The following is an 18304-nucleotide window of genomic DNA, read 5'->3' as shown; positions in this document are numbered from 1 at the left end:
CTAGATGTTTCTCAGGCCTTCGACAAAGTATGGCATGAGGGATTGTTGTACAAATTAAAATTATTTTTACCCCAGGCCTATTATCTGATTATACAATCATACCTTAAAGAGAGATTTTTCGCGGTAAACCAGGATACGGAGACTTCTGGGATTGAAGAAGTGCTTGCAGGTGTGCCACAAGGGTCAATACTCTCTCCGCTGTTGTACACAATTTTTACTTCTGATATGCCCACAAATGAGAATACACTCACCGCCACATACGCAGATGACACCGCCATATTAACAAGCCATGTCTCTTCTACACAAGCTTCACTCATGTTACAAAACCATATATCAACAATTGAAAAATGGAGCAATCTTTGGAAAATAAAGTTTAATCCCTCAAAGTCACAACATATCACCTTTACACTCCGTCGTGAGAATTGTCCTAGCATATACTTATACAATGAACCTGTTCCTCAATCCGACAAAGTTAACTATTTAGACTTACATTTGATAGAAGACTAACTTGGAATCCATACACACACGATTAAAAAAACAGACACTGAACAAACGATTTAAAATTCTTTATTACCTTTTCAACCGACAATCAAATTACCATTAAAATCAAAACTTTCGACATACACATACCTACTCAAACCTATTTGGATGTACGGGTGCCAAGTATATGGATCGGCGAAGTATTCCAATATTCAAAGATTACAAAGTTTTCAATCCAAAAATGTAAGACTAATTGTTTCTGCCCCTTTTTATGTAAACAATAATACACTTCACAGAGATCTTCAAATCCCAACAATCCATCAAAACATATTACAGACGTTTTCATAGTAAATCACAAAATCACACCAACACACAAATACGATTACTCCATTCCCCACAATTACCACGGAAACGTCTGAAACGAATATGGATAAGAGACCTCTTAAATGATTAATATCATTTCATTAATCCAGAGCGGCTGCCAATGGGTAGCTTTCTCTATAACGCCCATAATGCCAAACACATCATCTGAAATCTAATCTGCTGGTTGTATATAATACATGTACAGTTGTAGATACAAATAAATGAAGTAAAAAAAAAAAAACGTGTGGAATTAAAATCCAATCGAACGACTTTAACGTAAAATTAATAGCTGCACTGAAATGAACGAAATTCTTTGTCAAAAGATAAATAAAAAGAACAGTCAAACGTAATACAAAGGAGAGATTTCCACATTTGAAAAAGAGGTCACCTATCAAAATAAAATAAGAAGTTTTGGACAAATCAGGGAAGTTTGAGATTAAGTTTATTTTTACCTAACAAGGAAATGTTTAATTTCAAAAATCACCAGCATTAATTGATTATTTATATTGATTCGCATTTCTTCTAATCGACTAGCGCCTCAATTAATTTTTATAATAGACAGAAGGGATTGTTGACATGAATATATTAAGAAAAGAAAGGAGGCAATCTTGAAAAAATTGACTTCAGTCCTCTAATTGGAGACTCATCAACCGATTTAATTTTCCAAATGTACAATTAACAAATTGGCTTTCTTCACGTTTAGCATGATTACGGCAATGCTAATTGGTTAAACTGATGATTGCCATGACACGGGGATTTCATCCTATGTGTCAGTTAGATGTGTAGTCGTAAAGTAAGTGGTTTGACAGAAAGCAAAATTGACGCACTGATTGCTTTTAGATCAATCATATTTATAAAATAGAATCCGATATTGTTTTTTAATACGTATGATTTGTAAATTTTACCTGTTTGTTTTCTACTTGAGGAAAACAGTAATGATCAAATATATATGAGTTTACTTTGAAGCCTGTAATATGTTTTTAACCGTTGCAAATAGAAGCAGTTTTTGAAGGAAAGACGCAAATTAGCCTGAGAAAAGAAAAGGAAAACAACAGAATGACGTCTGTTTATTTGGAAAATTAGAGTATTAGAAGGCTTACTAGATGTCGTAAATAAAGAGAGGTGACCGTGGCCGCCCATTAGACGAGTCTCTTTGTGGTCGGGAAACGGGTTGGGAGAAGGTGGAGGAACGGTCGACTTGCACCTGGAAGGCAGAGTTTGCTCGATGCGCAGAGGCGGTTCTGTTTTCTTCCAAGGACATTCCATCGGCGAGGGGGAGAAGAAAGGTGTTCCTGCCTCAGAAAGTGAGGCCCTATCAAGGCGAACACGACCTTGCATTCCATCTTCCACGCCTTTTCCTCCTCCGCGGATCTTCTTTCGAAAAGAAAATAGTATCGGCGAAATTTTTTGTTTTTGTTTTTTAACTTTTCTACTCTTTTTTTACCTGTCTTTACTCCCTTTCAGAAAAAGCTGATTTATATAGCTGACGTTTTGATATAGTTTGAGTTAGTACTAGCTATATTCATGTGCCAATGATTTACATTTGCCACGAACTTAATACAATAATTGAAATTTGTCTTCCTTATTTTGTAATATTACATAAAAGCTCAGATATAATGAATAGCCTAAATAGTACATACAATAGCTTGGGTTAGATAGATTAGATAAATGATAGATATGAACAGAGATAGCTTGCAGGAAAGTGCATTGGTAAAGATAGGTTGATAGAAAAAAGTCATAGATAAATAAAAAGATAAATAGAAATAAATGTGATAGATCATGTAGACGCAAAAGATATAAAGAAAATAGATAGTAGTTTGATTCATAGCAAAAAAAAGATAAAATTATACATATATCAAAATAAACAGATAGCAAGCTGATTAATACAGAGGAGACAAAATGAGTCGCACCGACAGGAAAAATTGCTATACGTGAAAAATAGTTAAATCGAGCTAGAAGATTGATAGTTGGGATGTTAGATAGAGAAATGTAAAGGTAGTAAGATAGATGAAAAATAGAGGCTGATAAGGAGAGAAAAAATTTGTGTTTGAGAAAGAGGTAGAAATAGAGATGTATAATCTAGATAAAGGGAAAGAAAAAGAGAGAGAGAGAGACTACGAGGTAACGACAAATGGTTTGAAGGCGATAATAAAAAAAAGTAGAAAAAACAACGAGAAACATTTTAACCAGTGACTCTCTCTTAGTGAAAAAAAAATATTCTGAGAGTGAGTGAGAGAGAGAGAGAGAGAGAGAGAGAGAGAGAGAGAGAGANAACGACAAATGGGTTGAATGCGATAATGCAAAAAAATGTAGAAAAAAGCAACAAGAAACATTTTAACCAGTGACTCTCTTTTAGCGAAAAAAAATATTATGAGAGAGAGACTACGAAGTAATGACATATGGTTTGAAAGCGATAATGCAAAATATGTAGAAAAAAGCAACAAGAAACATAGAAACATTTTAACCAGCCACTCCACTCTCTTTTAGTGAAAAATATTATAAGAGAGAGAGAGAGAGAGAGAGAAAGACGACGAAGTAATGACAAATGGTTTGGGTGCGATAATGCAAAAACATGTAGAAAAAAGCAAGGAGAAACATTTTAACCAGCCACTCTCTTTTAGTGAAAAATTATTATGAGGGGGGAGAGAGAGAGAGTGAGGGGGGAGGGGGGAGAGGGAGTGAGCGAGAGAGAGGGGGGAGAGAGGGAGAGGGAGACGGAGAGAGAGAGAGAGAGAGAGAGAGAGGGAGACGGAGAGAGAGAGAGAGAGGGCGAGGGAGATTACGAGGTAACGACAAATGGGTTGAATGCGATAATGCAAAAAAATGTAGAAAAAAGCAACAAGAAACATTTTAACCAGTGACTCTCTTTTAGCGAAAAAAAATATTATGAGGGGGAGAGATAGATAGATAGAGATAGAGAGAGAGAGAGAGAGAGAGAGAGAGAGAGAGAGAGAGAGAGAGAGAAAAGGAAGTATGTATATAATATTTGAGGAGAGATAAGTGTGTGTCGAAAATTCACTTCATCAATCTGGTATAATTCCAATAACAAACAATTATTAGATAAGGAAATAAGAAAAAATATGAGAGAGAGAGAGCGAGAGACTACGAAGTAACGTCGTCAAATGGTTTGAATGCGGTAATGCAAAAAAAAAGGTAGAAAAAAGCAACGAGAAACATTTTAACCAGCCACTCTCTTTTAGTGAAAAATTATTATGAGGGGGAGAGAGAGAGAAATGGAGATGAAATTAAAAAAAGTGAAATCTTATATTTACAGCTAAATCTCGTCAGTACTCAGTAGTTTTATTATCGCTGACTCTTTATCTTGGTGAGTCTTCTATCGTCATCATCGAGGATAACCAAAAGATGATTGATATCTTAAAATGATTTTCTAGGTTCTAGAATCATGTGGATCCAGAAATCTTTGAACTTTTTCATCGTTTGATCGCAGTAGTTTGATAGACAATTTGTCCATGTTTTGAAAGACTATGTGGATTTCACTACAATATAGCGTAATATGCCACAAGAGAAAGGCACGTTTTTAAAGAAAAAATATTGCTCAATGTTTAACTTGTTTGTGCGAATTCTAAGTTAAATAGACTGAATTAGACTCGGTTCTACAGGGAAACTCAAACATAGGAATCATCTTGTCAACAGAACCTTTTGGATAAAAAAGACAACATTTCACTTTAATGTTTGTTGTCCTTTTTCGAAGTACCCCACTTTCCAATTTACGACATACTCTCCGCCCTATTTACAAGGGCGGCCGGTACGCCCAGGTAAACCGTTATTATCAACGTGTACTTAGGCAAAAAGGGGAAAGAATGAAAGTGATTCATAGGTAAAGTGAAAGTGATTACCTGTGTGGGACGTGAAAAGGGAATGGTGAAGCCGGTTGGGCAAGCCTTTGTCGCCTCGACAATGGGCCCCACCGGCTCTTCCCCGAAACCGTTCAATAATGTAACTGTGTCGGACATCCAGTCCAGCAAATTCAAAAACTGTTAACTTACCTGAGGAAAATGAATACAAAACAAAAACTGAAAACAAAACAAAAACGACGAAACAAGAAAAATCATAATCCTGCAAAATAGTTTTCATAAGAAAGAATAATTATTGCTTATCTCGATTTTTAGTCATTATTTCATTGAATCAAAACCATACCAAATACTATGAAATCATAAATTAAAAACATAATTATTGTGTTTTAATTAAAATATTGCTAAATAGAGAATTATAACGGTGAATGAGATTTTGGCTACAAAACTTATTTTAAAAAATGGTTAAACTGAACATTAATGTTGAAACATTCATTTAAAAATAATAAATTAAATATTTATATTTTTTACAAGTAAGATTTGGACAAAGAATATGGAGAAGTGATAAATAATAATTTATCCATTATATTTTTTATTGGTCCATTTGCCAAATTACTTCTTTCAATAAATTAAGGTTTTTAGTTGGGATAAAAAAGTCAGTGTCACGAGCGGGATTCGAACCCTCGACCTTCGGCCAAATACGCTGCTCTACCACTTGAGCTATCGTGACTTCGATCCACTCGGACACTAACTTCCCATCTTAACCCAACCTTTCGACATTTCCCTCCTTTTCGCCATTTTTCAAATTCTAATAATTCTAGAAAAGAAGAATTCTAATAATTTATATATTATAAATAAAATATTATCTATATAGAGAGAGCTAAACGATAGATAAAGGATAAGAAAAAATATAGGTAGAAGTAAAAATAGGTAAATAGAGAAAGAAAGAGTTAGGGAGGGGCGAGAAAAAGAGAGATACTTTGTCTTCACTTCTGTGGTTTTCAGAGACGAAAAAATTCGTAAAACTAATTTAATTAATTTAAGGGCCTATAGTAAATATTTATTGATTTATTTGATAGAAAGAAAAAAAACAGGAGAATGAAAAAGAGAGAATGATGATACTGAGGTTAACAAAAGTCCAGTCTTCTTAGATCGGCCTTTTTAGATGTTCTTAAGTTTTTAAATTGTAAATTTTTAGGTACTATGTTAAAGTTAAAACTTATGTAAAATTTACGTGTAAATACGTTGAATTAGACGAACTAAAGAATAAATAGCATAGCTATGACCACTTAATTTGATTAAGTAGTACAGATAACGCCGATCCATGACCCCACCCCTCATGACTTTATTGACTCTAATGTACAGATATTTAAGATGTAAGATTCCTGGATGTTGTCTGCATTATGATGAACCTGAAATTTGGTCGCTACCTATCATTTTTGTCTGTCTATCCCCGCTGGGCTCGTCAGATGCGTTTCAGCTCGTCATTTCGCCATCTTCAGTGTATCTGTCTCTGCAAGGATGAGCGGACCAAAATGATAGGTAACGATGATACTTCGGGTTCATCACACTGCCGACCTCACAGAGAAATCACATTAGTTCATTTCCTAACTAAATAACACTGAAGACGCCAAAATGCCAGACCGACCAAAACCATCGTTAACAACCAAATTACATGTTTTAATAATGTGAATGGCTTTAATCTTTTCAAGTTCGCTGTGTATTACTCGTTAAGATTAATTAGTAATTATTTATTTTTATTACTCATTTTTATTTCTTCTCTCTCTCACTCACTCTTTCACTCTCCCCCTCCCTCCTTCTCTCTCTCTCCCACCCTCTCTCTCTCCCACCCTCCCGCCCTCTCCCTCTCCCACCCTCACTCTTTCTTTCTCCTTCTATCTCTTTTTCTTTCTCGTTCTCTCCCTCTCTTACTCCCTTTTCTCTCTGTCTTTCTTTCTCCTTTTCTCTTTCTTTCTCCTTCTCTCTCTCTCTCTCTCTCTCTCTCTCTCTCTCTCTCTCTCTGTTTCTCATTCCCTCTTTCTTTCTCCTTTTCTCTCTCTTTCTTTCTCCTTCTCTCTCTCTTTCTTTTTCATTCTTTCTTTCTCTCCTCTCTCTCTCTTTCTCATTCTTTCTTTCTCCTTCTCTCTCTTTCTTTCTCCTTCTCTCTCTTTCTTTCTCCTTTTCTCTCCCTCTTTATTTATTTCTCATCATCCTCCCTTTCTCTTTCTTTCCTTCTTTCTCATTCTTCCTCTCTCTCTCTTTCTTTCTCTCTCTCTCCCTCCCTTTTTCTCTCTTTTTCTCATCCTCATTCTTTCTCCCTCCCCCTCTCTCTTAAATTAAATCTCATAATATGTAGTAATTGGACTGCTTTGTGATTAATGATATGAAATGATCGATTTTTACATAGTATATTGCCTCAAAAACCACATAAAGTTCCTTCATAATGTTAAATGGGCCGTTTAATCGATTTCCAATTCACCATTTTTTATTCGCCTATTTAAAATCGCATTTACTATTATCTGAGGATTCTACTGTCCCATTGTTGTGAAAATTAGGGTATGGTTGGAGCTTTGTTGACAATTGAACTAACCCATTTATTGAGTGTTTCCTCTCGAAAATACTGTTTTGTGGGAACTCAGAATAGGTATTTCGCACGTCGTTTTTATTTACGGTGATTTCTTTGCTGTAATTAAATTTAAAAACGTTTCTGTTTGTGGAGGCGGGTCAGTTTTATGGGTTGAAAGATTTCAAATGATAATCAGTAAAATTTGACTTTCTGTTTCGGAAAAATCTTCACGTGAATAGAGTAGAAAAGCATTTGACCTAAATTATAGTTTCATCGACTATTTAATTAGGCATACTATTAAAGAGGGAATATAACTAAGCAAAAAATATTCGTCGTTTAATGAAAAGGTTATGCAATCAAAGGCAGTAAATATCGAAAAATGGCCCAATCCCAAATCTCGACGACCCCGGTGGGCTACCTCATATCTTGATACAGCGGAATGGAAAAAAACATTTGATACCTTAAATTTAACTTCAAACGTTGGAGAATTGATCTGCCTCGGGCTGTTTTTTCAACCACGATACAATCGTCCTCTCGGAATTTTGAATCGGGCTTTTCATTATGCTGTGCAATCCGTGCCAAGGCTGGGTTTTCATCGGATGGAAAAATTCCAAACCGCAGGCCAACCGCTTTTCTCCTATTACTCAGCTCACCCGACTGGTGAAAATTGTTTACACCAGACGGAAGATTGCCTTGGAATATGAAGGACTTCTCATCTGAAATATGCCCAATGTAAAAAACCGAATTTTCCCGAAAAAAGAGGAAAGATAAAGAAACAAACCCCTGGGCGTCAGAACTTGGAAAATAAATTTAAAACAAACCCTACACATGAATAAATAAGGCTAGGTTGATGTAGTAATAATTTCGGAATATGGACGGCGCCAATAACGACGATAGACATGCACAATTTTCTAGAATTTCCTTAATTGCTGCTAATTAGAGTCGAGTGTGCAACGCACGAATTTATGGAAATCATGTCATGATGAATTCGACAGTGTATTTCACAAGACGATAGTGTACATTAAAATAACCTGATCTAAGGCTACTTTTTAATAAAATACTAAAAAACATAATTATATCGTTTATATATTTGTAATTAATTGTATGAAATTATCAGTGTTATCTAATGTGATCATAAATTAATTACTAGCATAACTTACCAATATTTATATTTTTAGATTAAAAACACCTAACATTGTACAAACAAATTTAGTTCTTCTACCACAATTATTTAGTTCAGAAAAAAATTCGATAAATCAGTTTCAGTTCCTCTTTAGTCTCGAACGTTTGAACCCCGCTGAAAATGAGGCACGGACCAAAGCAAGATGTAATCCGAAGGGGCAAGGTCGGTTCGTTAACTTTTAGTTCTGGTGAAAAAATATATATTTCTTGCAGTTTAAATTGGATATTTTCACCCTGTCGTAACTTTTAAATATGGACACATTGTGTCACGATTGATCTGACTGATAGTTTTCAAGACTCTAAATCATACAAAAAATTGTTAACGTATGCGGGTTTAAAGTAGAAACCATAATTACAGCAACATTAATTTATGCGTAATCAATTGTTTTTAAACCAAAAACCAAAAGTCCTTTGTTATAGCCTAATAAATTGTTTAACCCAGAGCAGAATGAATCGCCAATTTTCAAATAAAATACCGACTACATACTAAAAAATTGTAGCCTATCCTTGTTGGGTTGGTCTGTCAGACGAGTTTCACTTTTCAGTTTGGCTCACAGGCGAATCCAGCGAGGATAGGCAGACCAAAATAATGGCAACGACCAAATTAACGTTTAAAAGCCCACACAAAGCAAATTACAGGCCAAATTTCTTTGTATGTGTCGATTCTTAGTACCTAATATTCAAAGATTTTTTATCGAGATAGATTTCATCAACATAACATTAGACATACATAAAGATGGCAAAAAACAGGAAATACTCGCAATATGTATATCACCAAATTTTAGTAATAATAAACCTAGTAGTTTAATTGCAAGTTTCATAACAAAAATGTGAATATAGCTATTATTATTGTTAGATCTTGTTAGGATCCGTTGTGACATGGGATGTGAGATGCTCTTTCTAAAAAATTATCAACAGTGATGTGACAATTTCAAGAAGATAAAGTCTCAACAGCGATAAACCAGGGTGACTAGGCGGAACAAAGGGGGCGAAAAATCTTGACTCGTGGTTTCTAATCATAATATTTTTTTTTAAATATTAATTTAAATTGTATCTGTGATAACGTTGTAACAGTCTTAACCAGGACCAGGTAGGACAACATTAATCAGATCAAATTTTATAATAAATAACCCCAAAGCCCGCGCAGGTGCCCCTTGTGCAGAGAAAGGTTGCTCTATGTGTCCCACATAATAGAGGCGTGTCATGCCTTGGCTCCATAGAAAGAGCGTGTAGGCATGCCGCCGGATTTAAGAATGGTGCTCGGACACAGACGCGAGTTTCAGGGTTCTGCTTTTTACGGTAATTGGAAATTTTTTATTGTATACAATCTTCAAAATATGTGTTTTGTATGAGTGAGTGTATTTATTAGAGTGAATGTGGAATAGATCCCCATCCCCTCGAGCTGTGTACGTGACTTGAGTCGATGGCGGAATATTTATAAAAGTACCTCATCGACCCCAATTAGATTAGTTCGTTATTCCGGTCATATTGAGTACTCCATCTACCACATAGAATGAATGCAACGTGTGAATGTATTTATTTGTGTGAATGCATATTGTCTGTGTGTTATTATATTTCGCATGCGCTCGGGGGTGAAATGACCAGCTGTCAGAAGCCCCTTTAAAAAAAAAACTATCGTAGTGACAGTTGCAATATTAAACAGTAATGCATTTTATTATAAAAGTTTACGTCATGCTTTTATCAGATAAAATTTAGATGAAAAGTGACTATTTTCTAAATATATTAAAAATTTTTGACCAAATTTATCTTTAAATTGTCATTACAGGATGTTTTATTATGACATGACACCATTCTATTATGACTATTTTTTAAAGAATATTTTAAACAAAATTTTATGCTTTTATAACTAATTGATATTGATTGATAGTGTCTGTCGACAGTTGTAAATAAGTGATCTTTGGGTTGAAGTAGTTTTTAGGACATGGTTGAAAAAGGTCGCGACACGACTGTCTGCGTGTCGAAAAGAATCGTGAAATTCATTATTCAATTTGTTCTGCCCCTTGTCGACCTTTCCAATTAATATTTGCAATCCCCAATCCGTGATTAATAAAATGTTAACAAAAAAAAAGACCCAATGAATGACCATAATGTGCATATTGCTTATTAATTGTATTTTGTTTAAAATATTTTCTTAAAAAGAAAAATATTGATTTTCGTACCTAAAAAAAAAAGAATTTTTGTGATTTTCTAATATAACCATGCTCACGATAACAAATTAACATTAGGTAGTACGAACAGACATCGATAATTGCAAAAATACCATCATTTTTAAGAGAAACAACTGGATTATCCTGTATTTTTCAATATACTTTGATAATCATAAGAGAAGAAATTTGTAGGATTTCGTTACCACCTGAATAGCAAATGCCCCATATTTCTTTATTTTTAAACTACTCAACTCAATTTAGCTACGATGACCATGGATGATAAATACTAGATCAACTTCAACTTAAAGAACACTCCTAACAAAATAAACAAAATAACTAAGAGATCGTGAAAATATTAAAAGCCTAATAACATAGTATAACATTTAAAAAAAATTATCAGTGGGACCTATAAATGGGACGAAAAGCGAGGCGCAATGATACAAAATCAAGCGAGAATAGGCGGACCTATAAAATGATTCAGTGACAGTACAGTCAATTAAACACAACGTTTACTTTTCACCTCCTGACTAAATATTTGTATAATGACGCAAATTGTGGAATTTTGATAGTAAAAAATGCACGTTACATGCTTAAACACACGCACAAGATAGGTGACTATTTCAAAATTGTCAAATATTACACATATGTACTATATTAAAATTAAAAAATGCTCTTTAACAATTTTTAACAATTCTCCGAGATGTAAGTAAATTTAGATTTTTTTGCAAAATAAAGTCAGACTGGTCCGTCAACTTCCTCGATTTAAAGCGTATGGATCATTAATAGTCGTTTTTTATCGAACGCGTCTGACTACAGTCTACGGCGAAAATAGTCGGACCCGTAACAGTAGGGAGTTGACTAAAATACCTACGATCTGGCGATGTTTTTCCGTTTTGTCATCTGCCGTTTCAGGGTTGGGGTAATTCAATCTATTTAAAAAGTGAAAAGAAAGTGGGTTAAGTAATGTACCAGTGGACCGCGCCGCGACATTAAATGGGTCATTAACTCGTCCGATTATGTAAGAGATTCGATCTCCCTCGCTGGTCTCTGTACGCGTGGAAGGATAAGCTTTTTTTTAATCCGTTGTCTATTTCTGTCGTTCTTGCGGTAAAGAGATTCTAGCCCTATCAAATCAGAAAACTGGACAACTGATTTGATATTTCGATAAACGTAAACAGGGTATCGTCCAATTATGTTTAAATTGATTCAAGGGCGTTTCTTTCTAATCTACGCTGCCTAAACCTAAACCCGCATGGAAGATCTATCTTGCGGGCTTAACTGACTCCATAACTTCTTCAATACATATTGAGTTTTGTTAGTTTCTCTACTGTTGTGTTTTTCAATACTGCATTTTGATAATGAATAATATATTTTCTAAACTCATTAAGCCATTATTTTTATTACAGTGGAACAAAGAATAAAGCAGTAGTGATCATGATTAATTTAAAGTTAATACACTTAAAAACTAATCAAGAATTAACTTACATCTAAAAAAAACCAATTGCTATCAATTTGTATATATTATTACTGTCATATTTGTTTTAATTTTGTTTACAAGATCATCAAATTTATAGGGATTATAGTAAGGCATTTTCTTTCGACCATTGTAAGTTGTTGAATGCTAAAAAAGGCTAATTTCAGTGAAAAAAAATTATTCAGAGCTATTTCACAAATACACAATGGATGGTAAAAATTGCCAATCAATTGTGATCTTTTTAAACTTAATATTGGAGTCCTCAGGGGTTTTAGGGCCTCGCTTGTGCAATATTTATCTGAACAAAATAAATTAAGCAATTGGGGCGGACGAGATGTTTTTGTACGCAGATGATGTGATACTTTTGTTGGTGCGATCAGTTATCTGCTGTCTTAAAAGCTCAATCATTTTTGATCATTGATTACTGCTTTGGTCTTGGGATCAAAAATTTGTAATTAATTCTGAGAAAACAGTGATCATGATTTTCAAGCTAGTGCAGACACTCTTGCCCAGTGCCTGTCTCAGAAACTCAGGAGATCCAAAAGCATTGAAATGTGCTGCCCTCCCTGAATTTGGTGAACAAAATAACTTATTTGGGACAAACTTTAAACTCAAATATGTCATGGTAACCACACATAAAGAATCTCTTGATCAAACTAAGATATTGTCCTGCCAAATTATTTATGTTGAGACAATGTTTCCTTAAAGAAACCCTCATAATTGCATATAAAGCCTTGTTTGAATATTTAATTAGAAACACAGTGGAATGTTATGGATCAGCAGCTGAGTGCCATTTAAAAATAATTCTCTGAAAAAAAGCTAACTTCAAAAATAATATTAAATTCTAATAACCATAAAGAGAATTTCCTACTCACACTTAAACTTAATACAAAACATCTCAAATTTAAAATCATAATTTACTTCATTGCTAATTCAAATTTAAACAATATCATTAAAATTTAAGACTTAACACAAAGCAGAAAAAGACTTTGTTCCAAAGCACAATAATAGATGTGGTCAAAGCACAATAGCTGTGAAAATTCCAACAAACTTCCATTCACCCCAATTTTATCTTTACTCTTCAAAAGATATTAAAAAGAGCTGTAAAAAATGTATTATTGAAAACAACCTATAAAACTCTGCCTTTGTGATCATTTTTATTTTTAATTATGAATTATTACAAATATAATAATGAAAAGTGTAATTATTAATTCATTTTAACTCTGGTACAAAAAGTTTAGATTAAGTATTTAATAAATTGCCTGGTTTGGCCTTTTACAAATTATATTTTAAAAAATTTCTATTGAGATGATTTACGAAGAAACTATTAACTATAAAAGACTTAGAATGAAATAAATAATTTATATTTTATTAATTAATTCATTTATGTTTAATGGTCATAATTGACCATATTAATTATTTCAATTTATTATTATTTTTATGTAAGGTCTTGGTTGAGATGACAAAGTTAGTGTCACTAGCAGGATTCGAACCCACGACCTTCGGCTCAATATGCTGCTGTTCTACCCACTTGAGCTATAAAGAAGTCAGGATAGCTCAAGTGGTTATAGTAGTGGCATATTGAGCCAGAGGTTTTCGGTTCGAATCCCACAACTGAACTAACTTTTTCATCTTGACCAAGACCTTACATAAAAAGACTCATTCATTGAAATTTTATTGAATTTTACTTTTTTCTTAACCAGATTTGTTTAATATATTGTTGGTAATATTTGTTAAATATTTAAAACTTGCTCATTAGAGTTCGGTTTGTTTTTACAGATTGACTGCAATGTTTGGCGGAGACTGCGGAGGTCTCCTGACTCTGCACTACGGTAAGCACCATACATCAGTCGTGGACGAAGTGAGGAGATGGTTCGAAGTGGAGGCACACGCAGATGTCCATCTAATTTGCCAAGGAGGTAACCTCAGGGCACACAGGCTTATATTGGCGTCGGCAAGCCCGCTGATATGCCGACTTCTTCAGGGACTGATCGAGCCTACAGTCACCATTCAGCTGCCCGACATTAAAGCTTCACACATGAAAAACATGTTGGACTTTCTGTACACCGGCCAAACTTGTGTTCAGGTCTTTTTCAATTTAGGCTCAACCAATATGCACTCCGCCAAGGTTTTAGATTAATGTAGAATTTGGATTTTCCAGCCTACTGAGATTTCCAGCATGGTCGAGCTCTTTGAGCTCCTAGAGATTAAGTCGGAATTGTGGGAGGACAAGGCGAAAGAAGTCGAAGACAGGTGGAAAAAACAGAGTAGTCAGAGCAGCAGTGTAAGCGGTGGCGAGAGTGATTGTGGAGGTGAAAAGGAAAGAGATATTGATGAAAGGGCGAGGACCCCACAAAGAAGGAGAAGAAGTTCCTCGACTCCTGTCAACCTTTCACTCAATTCAGCCAACACTCAAGTCAAGGATGAGCCTCCAATTGACAATGACTCACAGGTCCGATTTCTTTTTCACTATTTCTCTTTCAAAATATTCATTTCATGCCATAAACATCCTAAGACTTGCGTATGATTAATAACAACGTAGAAATACTTTGAATATAAAAAATATATGTGGTGATTGAGTGACCGTTAATCGATAATTATTCAGAAATCGTGAGATGCGTTCTGGTGTGATGTAGGTTTCAGAAAACCATTTTCTTTATCGTGCCAACGTTTCGATCTTTATTGAGATCATCATCATCCTGAAGATGATCTCAATAAAGATTGAAATGTGGCACGATAAAGAAAATGTTTTTACTGAAACCTACATCACACCAGACCGCACCGCATCTCACGATGTCTGAATAATTATTTTAAATTTTTTTTTTCTTTTGTTGCATAGTATAAATTCAATTTTTTCCACATCCTACATGTATCTGTTAAATTTAAACAGTGTTTGTAAATCCCAGGCCCTGAAAGATGATATAAAGATGAAGATTTTCAGTATTGTAAAAATAGTAAATCTTCTGTCATATTTCTGAACTATGCTTAAAAATACAAGTTAAGTGAAAAAATATCCTTTTTCATTAATTTGTAGAGACCTTTGATTTTATTTCTTACTGAAATAGGTAATTCTGTAATTATACAAATTTAAAATAATCATTTAATTTTTTTTGCACTACAGGGTGCAGAACACCCAACTAAATTAGAAGAAAAAAGTTCATCGCCAGGACTTGATTCTTATGAAGAGGACAGTCAAAAAAATCCACCTGATAAATTAGGACAAAGGATTCTCAGTTATCAACCTTACGTCCATCACAAAAGAAAATCGAAATATATGGAAGATTATAGGTAAGTATAATTTTATTAAACTGAATAAATTTTGCAAAGGAATATTGTTATATTTTATTTGTTGTAGGTCTAATCTGGAAGATGACGATCCCCATAAACTTCCAGAAGAAGCACTCGGCCAAGCCACACCTGAAAATTATGTCGTAACACCTCATAGAAAGAGGAGGCCCGGATTTCACAACGCTCCAGCCCAGAACCCACCTTTTGTACCATTCACCCCATCTTACATTGACGAGATTTCAATAAGACAGAGACACCCTCCATACTTCATTGATGCCATGAAACCAGAAGTCTTCCGCCATGGCGCTGGCGAAAGCCACTCGGCACCACCTCCTCCGTTATCCCCACCTAGGCTACATTACGGAGAAACTCCCTGGAGCTCTTGGACGCTACCACCACCACCACCTTCAAAGAAAGAAGAACCCCCATCCATATCTCATGGTAATGTTCCAGTAATTATCGCTGTAATATTCTATGGAATTCCATTATATGTGAAAATTTTACATTTTCAGCGTTTTTATTCAATTTAGAAAATCGAATTAAATGCAGAATTATTTCTCATTTTTATTTATTTGTAGGTGAAAATGAAGAAAGCACAAAAGCACCCGTCAGAGAGTACCGTTGTGAATACTGTGGTAAACAGTTCGGAATGTCATGGAATTTGAAGACGCACCTCAGGGTACACACAGGGGAGAAACCGTTTGCCTGCCGGTTGTGTGTGGCAATGTTCAAGCAGAAGGCACATCTTTTGAAACATCTCTGTTCAGTGCACAGGAACGTTATATGCGCTAGCGGTGGTGACGGTGATACAGGACATTTTAACTGTTGCTTCTGCCATCTGACTTTTGAATCGTTACAAGAATTGATAAGACATTTGTCGGGACCTCACAATAACTTGTTGCTAAGTAAAAACCTCCCTGAATAATGGGTAGGCTAAAAATGATTTCCACATCCCAGTGAAATATTTCGAGTGTGGCTAGAATTATGGCTGTTATCTTTTGTGTTTGTATATTGTACGTTTGGAATTTTAAAGGAAAAGAAAAGAACAATACTTGTATTAGTAATAATAAAAAAAATCCTCGTTATAATAATTTCAGACATTTTAAACTCCTATTAAACACAAGCTGCAAATACTAATTTGCAACTCTAGTCAAGCTAGTCAAACTGTTCAAAAATATATTCACAATGGGTTAAAAATATTAAATTTACAAAATTATTTCTTACTGATCTCTTGAACTATTTTATATTAGATCTCATTCGCACAAATTAAACGCAACACTTCACATCTTATGCCAATTATTATATTTGAAACATTGTCAAAGAAATACTATACTTAAAACTTTTATGAGATCTTAAATCTGATTCCAAATATAATTTTATTAACCTTTTGGTAATATTATTTTAATCATTAGAACCGGACCTTGCAAGTATTGTTTTCCTCTTTTTCCAATGACAAAATTGAAGTGCCTAACTTTCTCTTTAAATGTGATGTAAGTTACCATGTGCTTTAGTGCAATTACTTTATGGGCTCAGTATTTTTTGTAATACAAAATTTATACCTCGGAATTCAAGTATTATTTGGACCAATTAATAGCCATTGTTCTTTTAATTTCCAACGGTTCCTCATTTGAAGCCTATTTATGTTAAAAATGTAAAACCTCATTGTTTTATAGGATGGAGATGTGTGTTCAAACTACCTCTCTTTGAATAGTAAATTTTCTATAAGCAACTGTAGCATTTAAGAAAAAAAAATCAACCAATGCTAAAACAGTTTGTTTTAAATAATGCATTACCAATAACAGGTAATATGATAAAATGTGTTTTGTTTTTTAAGTTGACAGAGAATTGTTTTCAGTATTTAAGTGATAATTTTAGAAAAAAATGGTTCTTTAGTTAATCAGAAAACATTTTTCTACTTCATAGAAGTTAGCGTTGAATCTAGGATAAGATGTGTTCTAATAGAATAATTTTGCCAATGGAGAAGGCAAGATGTGATATTTCTATTTAAATTTATTAACGTGTTTACTTTGAGTAAATCATTTCAGTGAAATGTTGCCAGATATTCTAAATGTCCATCATATTGGTGCAGTGCTTCATTTCATAAAACAGACAGGAATTAAGTCATCCCTTAATGGATTTGTACATAACTCCCTTATATTTTTTTTCATTAGATTAATTTAATCATGTAGGTTTCGCACAATTAATTTTTTTTAAAAAGCACCAAACCTCTTGTTTTTACATTGTGCAAAGACAACAGTGACAATTTTTATCTAAACTCCGGCCAAAATCTGTTTGTAAAAAGAAAATTAAATATTTTTACAGTTGCAGACTGTGATATTTTTTATAAGAATATTCTTCAGGACTAAACATTTTAGATAAAGCTAGAAATTATTTTAATAAGAAGTCTTACAATCTACCTTTGGGAAAAAGTGCCTTCAGTGATGCTGCAAATTTACAATTGACCAACCCCTTCGACACCTTTCAGTAGTTATTAAGATTAAGAATTATTGTACGGAAAAACAGGATCTCATTATTTTATACTCTTTTCTTTTTTTGCTTTTTTTTAGAAGAATAACATGAAAGACATAAGTTTTAACAAGTTTAAGATTAATTTTGGACAATCAGATAATGTAATACAAGTTGTGATTTTCTGGATTTTTCTTTCCTTTCTTTTTATCTCTGTTAATAAAATAATTTACATCCGTTCATCAAGTTTCTTACTACTTGTGAAAAATATAGATTAATACTATTTATAGATTTTAAGTACAAATGTAGAGAATCTTGACGTGTTCATTGGAACCCTAATAAACACTGTAAATAATATAAATACTGTAAGTTATTTTCTTGTACATATATACAAATTTAATAGATTTGATTTTATAGTGGTAATGTTGAAAAATATTAATGACATTCCTAACATCCCAAATTTAAAATTTACACTTATTTATATATTTATGTTGTTTGTATCAAT

At 33.9% G+C, this 18304-nt stretch overlaps 1 protein-coding gene across 1 annotated transcript in view; it reads left to right on the top strand.

The window, feature by feature from the left end:
* LOC106662140 (transcription factor Ken) overlaps positions 1–18039 on the top strand; it is a 51431-nt gene extending 33392 nt beyond the window's left edge. Inside the window, exons 2-6 of the mRNA XM_014385963.2 lie at positions 13825–14131; positions 14207–14497; positions 15167–15333; positions 15401–15774; positions 15912–18039. Of these exons, the coding sequence (XP_014241449.1) occupies positions 13835–14131; positions 14207–14497; positions 15167–15333; positions 15401–15774; positions 15912–16258 (1476 nt within the window). The 5' untranslated portion in view covers positions 13825–13834 and the 3' untranslated portion in view covers positions 16259–18039. The remainder of the gene's footprint in view (positions 1–13824; positions 14132–14206; positions 14498–15166; positions 15334–15400; positions 15775–15911) is intronic.
* Positions 18040–18304: the final 265 nt, after the last annotated feature.

The sequence above is a fragment of the Cimex lectularius genome, unplaced genomic scaffold, assembly GCF_000648675.2.
Source record: "Cimex lectularius strain Harlan isolate CLEC.00 unplaced genomic scaffold, Clec_2.1 scaffold19, whole genome shotgun sequence".
NCBI classification, from domain to species: Eukaryota; Metazoa; Arthropoda; class Insecta; order Hemiptera; family Cimicidae; genus Cimex; species Cimex lectularius.
This window is presented reverse-complemented; position numbering and strand designations above follow the sequence as displayed.